At 42.4% G+C, this 12,502-nt stretch overlaps 2 protein-coding genes across 3 annotated transcripts; both read left to right on the top strand.

The window, feature by feature from the left end:
• Nucleotides 1-459: 459 nt before the first annotated feature.
• m6pr (mannose-6-phosphate receptor (cation dependent)) lies at nt 460-2,909 on the top strand. The gene is made up of 7 exons (XM_058053549.2): nt 460-884; nt 1,220-1,389; nt 1,464-1,633; nt 1,910-2,019; nt 2,123-2,253; nt 2,526-2,652; nt 2,722-2,909. The coding sequence occupies exons 1-7, from the start codon at nt 879-881 to the stop codon at nt 2,842-2,844; spliced, it is 837 nt and encodes a 278-aa protein (XP_057909532.2). The 5' UTR covers nt 460-878; the 3' UTR covers nt 2,845-2,909.
• Nucleotides 2,910-4,225: 1,316 nt separating this feature from the next.
• phc1 (polyhomeotic homolog 1) lies at nt 4,226-12,242 on the top strand. 2 transcript variants are annotated; one of them, XM_058053546.2, is made up of 14 exons: nt 4,226-4,375; nt 5,162-5,301; nt 5,377-5,487; nt 5,553-5,618; nt 5,704-5,847; nt 8,528-8,680; nt 8,750-9,445; nt 9,615-9,750; nt 9,840-10,021; nt 10,420-10,483; nt 10,582-10,669; nt 11,373-11,529; nt 11,663-11,897; nt 11,972-12,242. In XM_058053546.2, the coding sequence occupies exons 2-14, from the start codon at nt 5,167-5,169 to the stop codon at nt 12,121-12,123; spliced, it is 2,319 nt and encodes a 772-aa protein (XP_057909529.2). In that variant the 5' UTR covers nt 4,226-4,375; nt 5,162-5,166; the 3' UTR covers nt 12,124-12,242. The 2 variants fall into 2 exon arrangements, with proteins under 2 accessions (XP_057909529.2, XP_057909530.2); XM_058053547.2 differs by lacking the exon at nt 4,226-4,375 and adding an exon at nt 4,414-4,717.
• The last annotated feature ends 260 nt before the right edge of the window (nt 12,243-12,502 follow it).

Below are 12,502 nucleotides of genomic sequence, written 5' to 3'. Positions count from 1 at the left end.
TAAGGCCCAAGCAATTACCTCATGAAGAACAAAAATTAACTAACTTTGAATCTGCAACAGAGAGAAAATTCAAGATGCCATTTTTAGGCGTTTCTGAATTTTTTTTAATAATAATAAACCAATTATGATACTTCGCGGTCTACGAAAGCTAGACATTTGTAAGCTCCTCCTCCAGTCGCGAACCAGCCTCTCCTTCCTCACACTTCCTGGTTGTACCACGTGGTCTCATGTTTACTCTGACGTCCTTACAAAATGACATCTGCCTTCAATCGCGAGTTAAGTAGTAACATAACTAAAGTGAAGGCGAACAAACTAACTGTATATTATAGAAGCAAAGTTTCTGCAGACTTCTTCTTAATGGAGAAGGAGGACACATTTGTCGGCCGCAGCCTTCGTGGATTTTTTGATTAGGACTGCTTTCGCGCAGCACTATGACGTCATGCAGCCAACTGCGCACCTTCAGGAAGCAGACCCCGAATTCAAACACAACCTAGTATTACTTTCCCAGCATCGACTATTTCCATTTGTTACAGACACACTTCCGGTCAGCTGATGTCGCAAAGGGAATCTTGCCCTTTTCATTGGACGCTTCGGTCGGTCATACGTTTTGTTTCACTTCCGCAATTCCGAACTATTCCACTCCAATTTGTATTCTATTATCACATCGGATGACGTTCCAAATAGTTTTCAAACGAAAGAGCAACCAGCGCATTTGAATACTGGTTTAATGATGTACTTGTTTATATACGTCAGGAGAAATTAAAATCGACACTTTTGTGTGCTAAAGTCAACCAGGAAGTGGCATTAGTGCACGGAGGCTCGCCGCATCAGTTGTGTAGCTGTCAGCTAACTTCTACAACGCTATTAAAGCGAGAACAATGCAGGTACGTGCACATTGCTCAGATGTTTTATATTCCCCTGGTTTTGTTTCTCCATATCCTTTACGATTTATCATCGTTCAAAAGTTGATACTCACAATGAAGTACCTGCAGAAATAGAATATATACTGATCATGTTGTACTTGGCATGCACTTTGCAGACCTATGTGGGATACACTGTTAATACATTAGCTTGGGGTTCAGTATGTTGAATAATGAATGATTCATTGGATCTCTACAACATTAGTACTGTGTGTACTCCATGAATCAATTCAGTAACAGGTAAAAACACATTATTTTGAAGTTGTATTAATATTTTATTGTGACAATATCTCTTGCAGTTGTCCTATCCGTGTCGAGGGCCTCTCCTGGTTTGGACACTGGTGGTTCAGCTATTCCTGCAAGGAAGCGGGACATATGCCAACGACGCCACCAACAACTGTAAACTTGTGTTTGAGTCCGAGTCTGAACGGAAGGTCCTCCAACAAATAGAGACACTCGCCCACAAAAAGTAAGAGACACAACCCAGATGTGGATTTGATGTTAAAATGTTCATCTTCTTCTTCTTCTTCACTTTGATGATAGTTTCACAGCAGAGACACAGATTGGAGAGGACAAGTACTCATATGTGTTCCAGCTGTGTGGCGACGCAGGAGGCATTCCGGGAGCTGGTGTCATTCAAGTGGACAACCAAAAGACGGGAGCGAAGATAACTGTGATTGGCTCGTACAACGCAACAGAGGTTATAGGAGGAAGTAAGTAAATATACACAGAAAAGAAGTAGCTGGAAAATCTTTGACTGTTGTAATGTTATTCCTTACATACATCCCCTTCACTGTTATTTTAGGATTGCTATGATATGCTGTGATGTATGTAGTCTCGTCAAATGCACTTCTCTAGCTCCTATAATGTTCAGGAGCTAACATCCTGTGGAGATAAATAATATTCTAATATAAGTAGATGTTTTCTTCAGTGACGGACAAAAAAAGGGGCTGTTAAGAATGACGATATGTTCTATTTTTATCTTGCAGGTGACTATGTGTGGTTGGTCTACGGAAACGGAGAAAAATATGACACCCATTGCTCCAAAGAACAGAGAAAAGCATTTGTGATGATTTTTTGCAACCGAAATTTAGACTTAGTACGTCGGTGGAGTTAGAACAAAGACAACCATATACAAAAATCTATATATATATTTTTTTTAATGAGCATATGCCTTATCGAGTTGTAATGTATTTTCCCAGGGCCAGCTGGAGGTGGTTCAGGAGAACCGGGAACGGGAGCAGAACTGCTACTACCAGTTCAAGCTGGAGTCCAGTGCTGTGTGTCCACCTCTTGAATCCAAGCTCAGTGCCGGTTCCATCATACTCATCATGTGAGGGACTCAGAAGAGACGATGTACAGTATCGCAATACTAAGTAAACATGCATGTACCTTGAAGTAGTCTGTGTACAGCTTGAATTGTAGCATAGATTCAATAATATCTGTGTTGATGCCTTTTCAGTGGCTATTCTATACTTGTATACAAGCTGGCACTCACTGCTCCTTAGTATGTACAAGTTTACTTTGTATCAAATTGTTTTTTAACAAGATATAATTAACATACTTGCTGAAATGTAAAAAGAAAATTGCCTTTTCTGATTACAGTGGTTTCTGTGTACTGGCTGTTTACCTCATCGGAGGTTTCCTCTACCAACGGCTCATCGTCGGGGCCAAAGGCATGGATCAGTTCCCTAATCATGCCTTCTGGGTGGAGGTTGGCAATCTCTCTGCAGTAAGTCCCAACTCTGTGGCATCACAAACAGTGTAAAAAAAAAAACATCACTAATCATCCTCTTAACAGGACGGTTGTGACTTTGTATGCCGCTCACGGGATCGAGAGGAGCCCCCTACCTACAGGGGAGTGGCCACGGAACCTTTAGAGGAGGAACCCGAAGAACGAGATGACCACTTATTACCTATGTGACCTCAAAGAGTGTGCTTTTCTTTTCACTGTGTGACAAGTTTGATAAAGTACTTGTGGAGAAACTCGGTCATCGTACAGGTTTCAGTAGTGGGGGGGGGGGGGGGGTGGCTAACATGCAGATACCATGGAGAACGGCTTAGTGACCTCCGTACCTCATTCAATGAGTGATTCATCTGTGATTAAAGTGAGGTTTCTTGTCTAGAAATGTGACAGGATATTTAGTCTCTACCTGATGCAATTTACAGTATATTTTCCTTTTTTTTCCCCTGCTGATGTTTGAGTATAGGTCGGTGTAGGTTAAAAAAAAACACTGCTGCTCTTGTCCTCTGCTTTTAATAACTGTAATTTAGGATGGCTTCAATAATACCAATGTTTCATTTCAGGTCAGTCCTCATTCCATTCACAAAGGTCAACAAAAAGTGCTATTATTGGTATACAACCTACATATTTGATTTGTGAGTAAATACACTCATCCAAAGGTTTTACCCTTATGTACATCTCTTGAGTTTTACTTATAAAAGTAAATATTTGTTGAATATAAGTTGAATATTTGTTATTTTGAATTACATATTTATATAGATATATTTTGATAAAAAAATAAATGCACTTTCACAGCAAATAACCAAAGCCGATGATGGCACAGCTCTTTAATAATAATATTATAGGTAGATGTTGCATTTAAACTTCACAGTTAACCACTAGGTAATTGCACTTCCCTGGTATTGTACACTGTACATTTTAGAATGTGTTGGTGAGAGATTAAATCCAGCTTTTCAAACATAATGGAAAATCATGTTTAGAATTTTCAGTGTTACTTGCTTTTCCGTTTGCTTTAATTCCATGCTTTGTGTTATTATATATATTATTTGCCTCGTGTTATATATGTTTATATTCATCTATGAGTCCTGGCTCTAAAGCATTCACTCATAAACATTTCAAAAAGTCAAAATGTAGCAGGAAAGGATGGTTTGGGGTTTTTTTCAAGCCACGTTTCTGTTGAAAAAATTGTGTATCGAATGACTTTTGGGTATATTGTGTATAGTATGCAGTGGTGTTTGAATAAAAAAAAGGTTTAATGCAGACTACAGTTACCATGTATATGAGTATATTATGTGACACTAGAAATACACTCTTATTATTTAGTAGCTATGTTGCAATGCAGTTTTACAACACAGCAGAATACAATTATAATACAATAATAATAATACAATACAATAATAATACAATTATAATAAATTAGTAATTTAGCACTTTTAGAGGGAAAAAAGATATTGTGTTGATCATATTCCAATTCTTCAGGCACATGGGTACAATTATGCGAATGCTGTATAATGTCAACCGATAGATGGCGGAATTGTCTGTTACTGTTTGTAAACTTTCACGAAATTCAAACGAGGAAGAACTCGACCTGTTGGGGGGTGATTTTTTTTTAACAGCCAAAAAGCCAATAAACGGCTTTCGGCATTTGCGCTTGAAATCAAGGGAATTAACTGTAAATACAAAGGAAACAAAGAACATTTACCAAGAAGAGGTAAAAGACACAGGCACGCCGAACTGAGAGATACACTTTGACGATGACTTTTTGAATGAACCGTCATCATGTTGCTGCGACTGCTAACTGCTAGCTAAGTATCTATTACAGCATAAGTAAAGTAAGTCAATAAAGAAAATACAAATACTAGTTAAAAGAAGACGGTTGGTCATTGTTTTGGACACTAAACTGTTAGCCATGGGTGAAGCGCCCCCTGGTGGTGGCAAATGCCGTGGTTAACGACTGGCCACGAATTTAGCTCGGCGCTGTTGGATTATCTTGAGTGGAACATAATCTACAGTCGTTGGAACAACTCGTAAACTAACGCTTCTGTTTTTAATGGTAAATATTGTGTTAAAAATACATAGCGAACGTATTAAAATGGTCTTTTTCTAGAGTAATGGCTTGAGAAACCTATTGTTAGCCCTAGCTTGCTAGCTGTTTAGCTAACCGAGCTTCCCTCCATGATGCTCTTTATTCACTCGTTTTGTAAATCTGTAATGCATGCACGTTGGAATTGAACGTAATTGTTGTTTGGCATTCTTTGAAAGCAAGGAAACACAAGAATCGCCTTTAAATGCGTCTGCTTGAAGTGATTTACGAGCAAGAGTGATTGATAACCCTCTGCTGGGAAAGTTAGTCCTGCCAGTGGGTGCAATGCAGCATCAGCACCCAAGATGCTCTGATCTGTCATCTTATATTATTTTAAAACACGCTAAACTAATATAATCATGTAGAATATAGTGCTAATCCTCGGACACTGCTACTTATGTGTGTTCTGAGCAGTTGACATGGATGCAAGCGAGGACCAAAACACAGGCGCCACTACAAACACAAACAACAATGGAAATCCTCCACCAAACAGCAGGAACTCCCGTCCACCTCAGATAGCCCACATGTCTCTATATGAGCGCCAAGCTGTACAGGTGAGTACATAAACTCATTTTGCAGTGGACAAGAAGCAGTGTTTTTATGATTAATGTAATGGTGTGCTTGTGTAGGCTCTCCAAGCCTTGCAGAGACAGCCGAATGCAGCGCAGTACTTCCAGCAACTCATGCTGCAGCAGCAGATCAACAGCGCTCAGCTCCATAACCTGGCTGCCGTGCAACAAGTTGGTCCAGTAAAAAAATATTTTGTATTATAAGTGGAATCATCATTTATTTTATTTTTTTTCAGGCAACTCTTGCGGCTAGTCGACAGTCTAACACTCCAAGTAGCAGCATTTCACAGGCCTCCACTACTGTATGTGTTCATTTATTGTTTTTTTTTGTCATTTTATTTGCATCATTGCTTGTAGTTTGGATGGAAATGTGTGTCTCCCTTTCAGGTCAATCTAAGCACAACGTCAGCAGGGGGAACAGCGGCGACCCCTCGTCCTCACGGGCCGGCCACCTCTGCGGCAACAACAGCCCTAAACCAGTCAGTGTTGTTGGGAGGGAACTCACCCGGACAAGGACAGATGTATCTTAGGGTGAGTTTAAAGTTGATCCGTGCCTCATCCACTTCAACAGATATGCCACACCTCGAATTGATGCCATTAACCCTTGTATTATGTTACGGGTCAATTTGACCCATTTCAGTTTTTGTGTTGACAAAAGTACTGGTTATCCTTTATTTTTTTTCATGAAATTTTGTGACTTTTCCTCATCTAGGGTCATGAACTGGTGTGTAAAATTTGGACACTCTGAGGTGTCGTGGTATGTCTGTGCTGAGTTTGTATACAAAGATGATGTTGCGGGTCATTTTGACCCAGACACTTTAATGTGGGTATATAGCTGTTCAGATCCAGAAAAAAACATCTCTTTGATGTACTTTGCCTTTGAAGAGCCATTCGGACCCAGAGACCCAGGTGTGTGTAGAGAAGGAACTTTCTCTCCCTTGTCCTTGTCACTGTTCTCTTGTCATCTCTTTGAGATGCACACCAAAAATGAGCTCCAGAAGGTTTACAGCGGAAGAAACTTCACAGATATTGAATAGTGATAGTGATGCAGAGGAAGATATTTCAGAGACAGAGGATCTTTCAGAGGCTGAGGACAATGTTATTGATGATCCAGATTATCAATTTTCCTGTGATGAGGAGGATTCAGAGGACGAGTCTGCTCCATCAGATGAAAACCAAGGAATGCAGCAATCATCATCCACAGAGGAGACATGGGCATCTAAAGATGGTAATGTAAAATGGTCAACATCACCACACCACAGCCAAGGCAGACTGTCATCTTCCAATATCATCAAAATGACTCCTGGTCCTACAAGATTTGCTGTCACACGAGTTGATGACATTCAATCAGCATTTCAGCTCTTCATATCCCCACCAATAGAGAGGATTATACTGGACATGACCAACTTGGAGGGGAGGCGTGTATGTCAAGAGAAATGGAAGCCACTGGATCAGACTGACTTGCATGCTTACATTGGAATTCTGGTATTAGCTGGAGTGTACAGGTCAAAGGGAGAAGCAACTGCAAGTCTATGGAATGAAGAAAATGGGAGGCCAATCTTTCGAGCAACAATGTCTCTGGAGACATTTCACATGATATCTCGTGTGATCCGATTTGACAACCGCGACACCAGAGCTGGTCGACGTGAAAGAGACAAATTAGCTGCAATCAGAGATGTATGGGATAAATGGGTTGAAATTCTACCTTTGTTGTACAATCCTGGTCCGCATGTTACTGTAGATGAGCGCCTTGTTTCATTCAGGGGGCGCTGTCCTTTCCGACAGTACATGCCCAACAAGCCTGCCAAGTATGGCATCAAAATTTGGGCAGCCTGTGATGCAAAATCTAGCTACGCATGGAATATGCAAGTATACACAGGAAAGCTACGTGGAGGAGCGTCTGACAAGAATCAGGGGATGCATGTGGTGCTGGAGATGAGTGAAGGCCTGCAAGGTCATAACATCACATGTGACAACTTCTTTACATCCTACCGTCTCGGAGATGAACTTCTAAAGAGAAAGCTGACTATGTTGGGAACGGTCAGAAGAAATAAGCCAGAACTTCCCAGTGAAATTCTGAAGATGAAGGGCAGACCTCGGCACTCCTCAATATTTGCTTTCACTGAGAAAGCAGCAGTTGTTTCATACTGCCCAAAGAGAAACAAGAATGTTCTTGTCATGAGCACAATGCATGCAGATGCATCTCTGAGCACAAGAGAAGACATGAAGCCACAAATGATCCTGGACTACAACTCCACCAAAGGAGGAGTTGACAATCTGGACAAAGTCACAGCAACATACAGTTGCCAGCGCAGGACTGCTCGTTGGCCCTTGGTGATTTTCTACAACATTGTGGACGTGTCTGCTTACAATGCCTATGTCCTGTGGACTGAAATCAACCAGCAGTGGAATGCCGGCAAATTGTATCGACGTCGACTTTTCCTGGAAGAACTCGGCAAAGCACTCGTCACTCCCAAGATCCAGAGGCGAGCCAGGCCACCTCAATCCCCAGCAGCTGCAGCTGTCATTGAAAAGGTCAAGCTCAGGTCATCTGACCAATCTGCAATGGATCCAGTGGATACAGGTGTAAAGAAACGGAAAAGATGCCAGGTCTGTCCCTCCCGAGAAGACAGTAAAACAAGTACCTCTTGTGTGAAATGCAAGAATTACATCTGCAGAAAGCATACAGTTACATTCTGTCCATCATGTGGAGAACACTGAAACTGTTAACATTGAAAATCTGAGAAAATTGGGCAAGTTAAATGGAAAAAAAGTGTTTGTGAAGAGGGAAATACGTTAACTAAATAGTTCTTAAACATAGTGTTTGTATTAAAAATGTTTTGTATGTCTCTTTTCTAAATGTTTATATAATCTAAAATAAAGTTGTGATTGGTTAACCTGATTTTTTGACTGTTTTGAGTGGATTTACACAGTATGGGTCAAAATGACCCGCAACATAATCAATGTAGTTTTTTTCCAACATAATACAAGGGTTAAAAAAAAAGAAAAAAAAAGTTTAATAATATATTTAAATTACAACTTCAGGAGGTTGCCTACAACCGCAGCTGTTTTTTATTTGAGACCCTGGCGGTTATTTGCTTTTGTAGACCACACACCCAGCAACTATAGGAGACTCTGTGGTTATTTAATCAATTGGAGCATTTACGGTCATACATTTGGCTGAAATTATTGTCAACCGTGTGTCCTTCAGGTCAACCGCTCTCTTAGGGCTCCACTGGCCTCTCAGCTCATCTTCATGCCGGGCGGTACAGCAACAGCTACTGTAGCGACGGTGGCCCAGACCCAGCAGCAGCAGGCTGACGCAGCTCCTACCTCAACTAGTGCCCAGTCCGATAATGATCAGGTTAGCGTAACATACAGTATCATACATGAACTACTTTGGGTCAATAGCTCATTGTCGTCTTTCTCCTAGGTGCAGAATCTGGCTTTGCACTGCGCATCCACTCCCAGAGCAGTCGCCATCAAGTCGGAGCTGCCTGACAGGAAAGAGCCCGGCAGCTTCCCTCTCAGTCAGCAGCAGCAAGTTCAACCGCAGCAACAAGCAACCAAAACATCAGCCAACACGATGGCTGTCAAAGCCACCAACCAGGCCGCCATGACTGTTCCTCCTTCTGCTGCCTCTGTAGCTCCATCCGCCGCTTCTTCCCCGGCGCTCCCTCTTTCCCAGCTCCTCCTGTCGCCCTCCGCTGCTCCAGTCATCCTAGTCCCCACCTCTAATGTGCCTACCTCTAGCCAGGGCTACTCCATCGGCTCCATCGCCCCGAAAGCCAACGTCAACACGCAGACTCTGGTGGTGCAGCCTCTACAGCAAGCTAGCGCTGCTGCTGATAAAGGCCCTGTGCCAATACAGCCCAAAACAGCGCAGGGACACCGCCTACCTGTGCAGGTGACCCCTCGACAGCCGCTCCCTATTCTCCCGGCACCACCCAGCAATAGCCAGGCAGCCCACAACCCCCCTCATATTCCTGTGCAGCTGGTGGGGGCCAGGCAATGCATGGCGGGTAGCGTGCAGGCTGTGGCCTTGGCACAGACCCGGAATATTGCTTCCTTGGAAAGTCCAGCTGTGGGGAACGTTCATGTCGCCTCACACAACAGTGCTGGAACTGTGGTAAGACGAATTACAGTAATCCCTCGTTTATCGTGGTTAATTGGTTCCAGACCAAACCACAAAACTGCAGTCAATTAAAGTATTATTCTTTTTCTTAACTGTGATGCAATGGCGGATGACTGTAGTTGGGTTGAGAATGAGTATGAAATAAACAAGTTTTCCCCTCTAGACAAAGTCCTCCAATGGTTCGCTGAAGAGGAAGTCTGACTGTGATGCACCCAATGAGGTGGCCACAGAATCTACAGACTCCGCTCAAGTGAAAGACTCGGCTCCTCCACTTTCTCCCGCGCCAACAAAAGACTCCGGTACATACATACATACACTCATATGCAAATCTGAAATATTGTCATCAATGTATAATCAATATCCTCCTTTTTTTCCCCTTTTTCACCAGCTCCTCTTGTCCTCACAGCCTCTTTCTCGTCACCCCCTACCCTGTCCTTGCCTCTACCCCTGTCGAGGGTCGGCCACGGGGACAAAGAGCGAGCGCCACTTCCTCAGGCGGTGGTGAAACCTCAAGTGCTCACCCACCTCATCGAGGGCTTCGTCATCCAGGAGGGAGCTGAGCCTTTCCCTGTAAGAGTCTATCAGTAGTTTAAAGTGTCTGGATCAGTGCTTTCAGTGAGGAGAATATGGTTGGGACCTGGCCTGCTACTAAACAATTTCTTTTCCGGAGATTTTGGGGAGATTTCTGATCACCTCTGACAGTAAATTTTGCCTTTGATATAACTTGACATTCGCTAAACTTCAAAAATATACTGTGACTACCTTGAAGTCTTCCGTGCAACCATCTTGCAATCAAAGTTATGTTATAATAGGTAGTAAATCATTTAACATTATTTCCTTTGGATCCAAAAGAAACCCCCTATTTAGCCATTTATATCCTTGTTGTTTAATCATCAATATGCTAGTAACAAGTATGTTAAGCCTTCAGTTTGCACAATCATCAGTTTTTGTCTTGTTTGATTGAAAAGGTCGCTGGCCTCCTCAAAGACCGTGATTTTGCCCTGGGTGCTCGTGCAGAAACTGGACCTCCCTGTAAGTCTTTTTTAGGAAAAAAAGCTTCCTTTGTATTTGTGTATAATGTTCACCTGATGTCCAATAATGGTGTTTTTTTTTTCTCTTTTTCTCTCCAGTGTTGAAATGTGAGTACTGTTCGAGTCTCGCACCAGCCACCCAGTTCAAAGGAACAAAGAGATTCTGCTCCAATACTTGTGCTAAGAGGTATGCATCTTACACAAGATTCTTCTTCTTCTTACTATATTATTATAATATAAACAGGAAAGTGGTTGTTTAATGGTGCTTTTTGGTGCCACCCTGTGGCGAAGAAGCACATTGTAATCAATGGTGTTAATGTAAGCTGGCAACATTATACTCGTTGCTTGGTTGAATCCCCATAAAGTATGTGTAAATAATTTTTTTTTATATTTGTAAGTGCTAATGCAGTGCCCGAACTACTATTTTTATTGTTAAGGTGCAGTCACCTTTATTTTTGTAGCAGCGATTTACCAAAGAAGTGACCTCAATATGGAGCAGTTCTACAAGCTTCACTCCTCACACATGAAAGAAAACCATCTAATGACCAAATGAGCAAACACTTGGCAGGAGAAGTAAGGAAAACAGTACAACCCAGCACTGCAACAAATAAGGGCATGTCTTGAATAAATAATTGGAATCGGAGGACATGCCAAACGTGTTTAGCAAGTCAACAGTCTCTTGTGTTTACACACTACATATACTTAGTCGTATGAAAAAGTTGATTTCAGCCATTTCAGTGAAATATATCATATAGCACGAATACATAGAAATAGATGAGAGGCGAAATGAAGTTAATAGGATTTACAGAAATTGTGCAATAATTACTTCAACAAAAGTAGCTTGGTGACTTGTGAAAAGAACTAATGTCCCACTCTCTGGGATGTAACAGGTACAATGTGAGCTGCAGCCAACACTACAAGTCCAGCAGAGGGAGAAACGGCGGTGTGGCGCCTGTTCCACCTCCCCTGGAGACCACTACCAGGCGCCGCGGACCCCCACGCCGGGGCAGCTCTGATAAGGTGTCTGGCCAGCATCGACCTGTCAAGGTAACATCATCTTAAGCTTGAGCTCATATTGTCTTTACTAACTTTAAGGTGCTGTATGTAGTATTTTTCCCACAGCTGGGCCAGTGCATGGCGAGTATTCTTTACTATCTGTGAGTGTATTTTTTTGTTTTAGTGCCACTCTGACTCCAGCCACTCTGAGGATGTGACCAGTGACGGCGAAGAGGATGAAGAGGAGGATTCTCCCTCCCTTTCTCCGAGCTCCTCCCACTCCAGAGCCGATCACAACGCTCCCCAGTCGGAAGCCTCGGCCCCTGGGGGTCTCCCCATGGAGACGGCCAGTTTCCTGTCAGCCACGCCTGCCCAGTGGAGCGTGGAGGAAGTGTGCAGGTTCATTTCGTCACTTCAAGGTGATTTTGTGGAATAAATTGAAAAGTTCCACTTGACTTTCCTTCATGTGCTAAATTCTTTTTATGACATACAGGTTGCGAGGAGCTGGCGGCCCACTTCCTGTCCCAGGAAATAGACGGACAGGCTCTGATGCTCCTACGCGAGGACCATCTCATCTCCACCATGAACATCAAGTTGGGTCCCGCCCTCAAGATCTGTGCCTCCATCAACAGCCTGCGCGAGTGACTATTGTTTACTCATTCTTCTTGAATAGTGTTTGTATTTTTTCATGTTTTTACTCTACACTACCATGTATGACAGTTTACATGCTGGACCTTGAATGTGCAAAAACAACCTCTTTTTTTTTGAAACGGTTGTATAAGTGATGACATTGATGTTAAGTATCCATAACAACAGGGAGAAATAGTATTTGACTTTATGTATACAGCAGGTAACGGTTACCTACAGCGTCTCACAAATATTATTACAACCCTCACATTCCAGCCAACATTTATCTTGTCCAGGGACAATAATATAGTAGTCAGTGTACTGCTTTACTAGCCACAGAGTAGTTGTTTAATGGTACACCTCACAGTGAACATGCTCACTTTCAGTGACTAGTAAA

Source organism: Doryrhamphus excisus, linkage group LG5 (assembly GCF_037039965.1).
Source record: "Doryrhamphus excisus strain RoL-2023G ecotype Guam linkage group LG5, RoL_Dexc_Guam_v1.1, whole genome shotgun sequence".
NCBI classification, from domain to species: Eukaryota; Metazoa; Chordata; class Actinopteri; order Syngnathiformes; family Syngnathidae; genus Doryrhamphus; species Doryrhamphus excisus.
The sequence above is the reverse complement of the archived record's forward strand: the minus strand, read 5'-3'. Positions and strand labels throughout refer to the sequence as shown.